Source organism: Alternaria dauci, chromosome 1, assembly GCF_042100115.1.
Source record: "Alternaria dauci strain A2016 chromosome 1, whole genome shotgun sequence".
NCBI classification, from domain to species: Eukaryota; Fungi; Ascomycota; class Dothideomycetes; order Pleosporales; family Pleosporaceae; genus Alternaria; species Alternaria dauci.
The window spans coordinates 45,358-46,959 of record NC_091272.1 but is presented as its reverse complement, the minus strand read 5'-3'; the positions used below and the strand labels follow the sequence as shown (position 1 = coordinate 46,959).

Here is a 1,602-nt window from a genome sequence, read left to right as displayed (position 1 = left end):
ATGAAGTTCTCCGCAATCACTTCTGCTCTGATCGTTGCAGGTACTTCTGCTGCCGCCGTCCCTGCGAAACTGCAAGCTCGCCAGGAGAGCGGCTCCTACAGTGTACCGGAACTTGGTGCACGCAAGCAGCAGGTAACCGCTGCTGGAGCCAACTCGTTCGATCTTGCCATCGCCATGCTGGAAACTGACAAAATGGACACCAAAGTAAGCACCTACCCCTCGAGCACCGGGCTTGTATGTGAGATCTCTACTAACGTTAGATTTCCACTACTAGTACGCCTACGGCGACAACAAGGTTGACGATGCTGCCAACTTTGGTATCTTCAAGCAGAACTGGGGCGTACTGCGCGTGTGCTGTGACAGCTTCAAGGGACAGCCTCAATCCGACTGGAACAACGGGGCTCTTCTGAAGTAAGAGATTTCTAGTACAGGCATAGGGAACCGAGGGAGAAACAAATGCTAACAGTACACAGTTCCGACCTTGAGGCCGACGTCAGTTGCTTGAAGCAGTGCCAATCGCACTACGGACTCCGCACGTGGCTCGCCGGTCACCGCTGGGGCGAGACTGGTTTCAACAACCCTAACACTGAGGACATCAACAGTGAGTATATTTTGGACCACGTGAAGAAGAATTGCGCTGACTTGGTCTCACAGACTACATCAGTGGCGTCGAGCACATTGAGCAGCAGCTCCTGACTCAGCCTGATGCCATGACCAACGATATCAGGTACTACATCTACGTTGTGCCCGTATAAGCTACATCTGGCTTTGAACAATGATGTTAGGTACTACCTCAACGTTGTGCCTGACGAAGAGTTATTATCAGGATGATAACTGCGCACACGGCTAGCCTCCGTGTGCGCCCAACTTTCACTTCTTTCCCGCATATACTTTACCATAGAATTAGATAGCAATTCACTATGTTTGCTTTCCAGTCTTGACTGTGCTCCTCGAGGTCTTTGTTAGCGTCGCCTATCGCGTTAGTACACAGTAGGTGATTAGTCGCGACTTTGGTCACCGCCCTGGCAAGATTGAACGGGCAGGGTACCGTTTGCGTGTCTGTATGTCTGCAGAGACCTCATACAAGAAGACGTATCTGTTTTCTTAATGTAATGATTGTGAAAAGTAAGCCTAAGAATACAGGAAGCTATCGCTCTGATATGAAGCATAGAATAGGTGATTTTGTTGCTTACGTATTGCCTGTAGCATGTCGACATGTTTCAGTCAAATTTTTGCTCCACCTATCGGGATACCTTTGCTGACACAGGATGGGGTGCCGTGAGTGAAGAAAAGTCGAGATCATATCACCCACAGGGTCCAGCGGTTGAACGTCGGGTTATGCACCTTGCTGACCACCCGAGAGCGGAGTCGGGCTTAGCACCCGGTCTGAAACCCACGGGAAAATCTAGTCATGCACCCTAGAAACGCCTCTCTGCTATTAGAACCCCTCCACTACTCTGCCGCGCCTTAGCCCCAGCAACTAAATATTCTGTTAAGACTTTAGTTCTGTGACCAGAACGCATATTGCTGTACGGTTAGCTGCGGACGTAGTAGGTATAGTAGATTAAGAATGTGTATAAGTTGTTGTATTTTGCTAGCATC

General features: G+C 49.5%; 1 protein-coding gene across 1 annotated transcript; it reads left to right on the top strand.

Moving 5' to 3' along the window:
* ACET3X_000003 (uncharacterized protein) lies at window positions 1–755 on the top strand (the record flags this gene model as incomplete). Its single annotated transcript, XM_069447579.1, has 4 exons — window positions 1–204; window positions 275–411; window positions 474–601; window positions 655–755. The coding sequence occupies 4 exons, from the start codon at window positions 1–3 to the stop codon at window positions 753–755; spliced, it is 570 nt and encodes a 189-aa protein (XP_069310245.1).
* Between the last annotated feature and the right edge of the window lie 847 nt (window positions 756–1,602).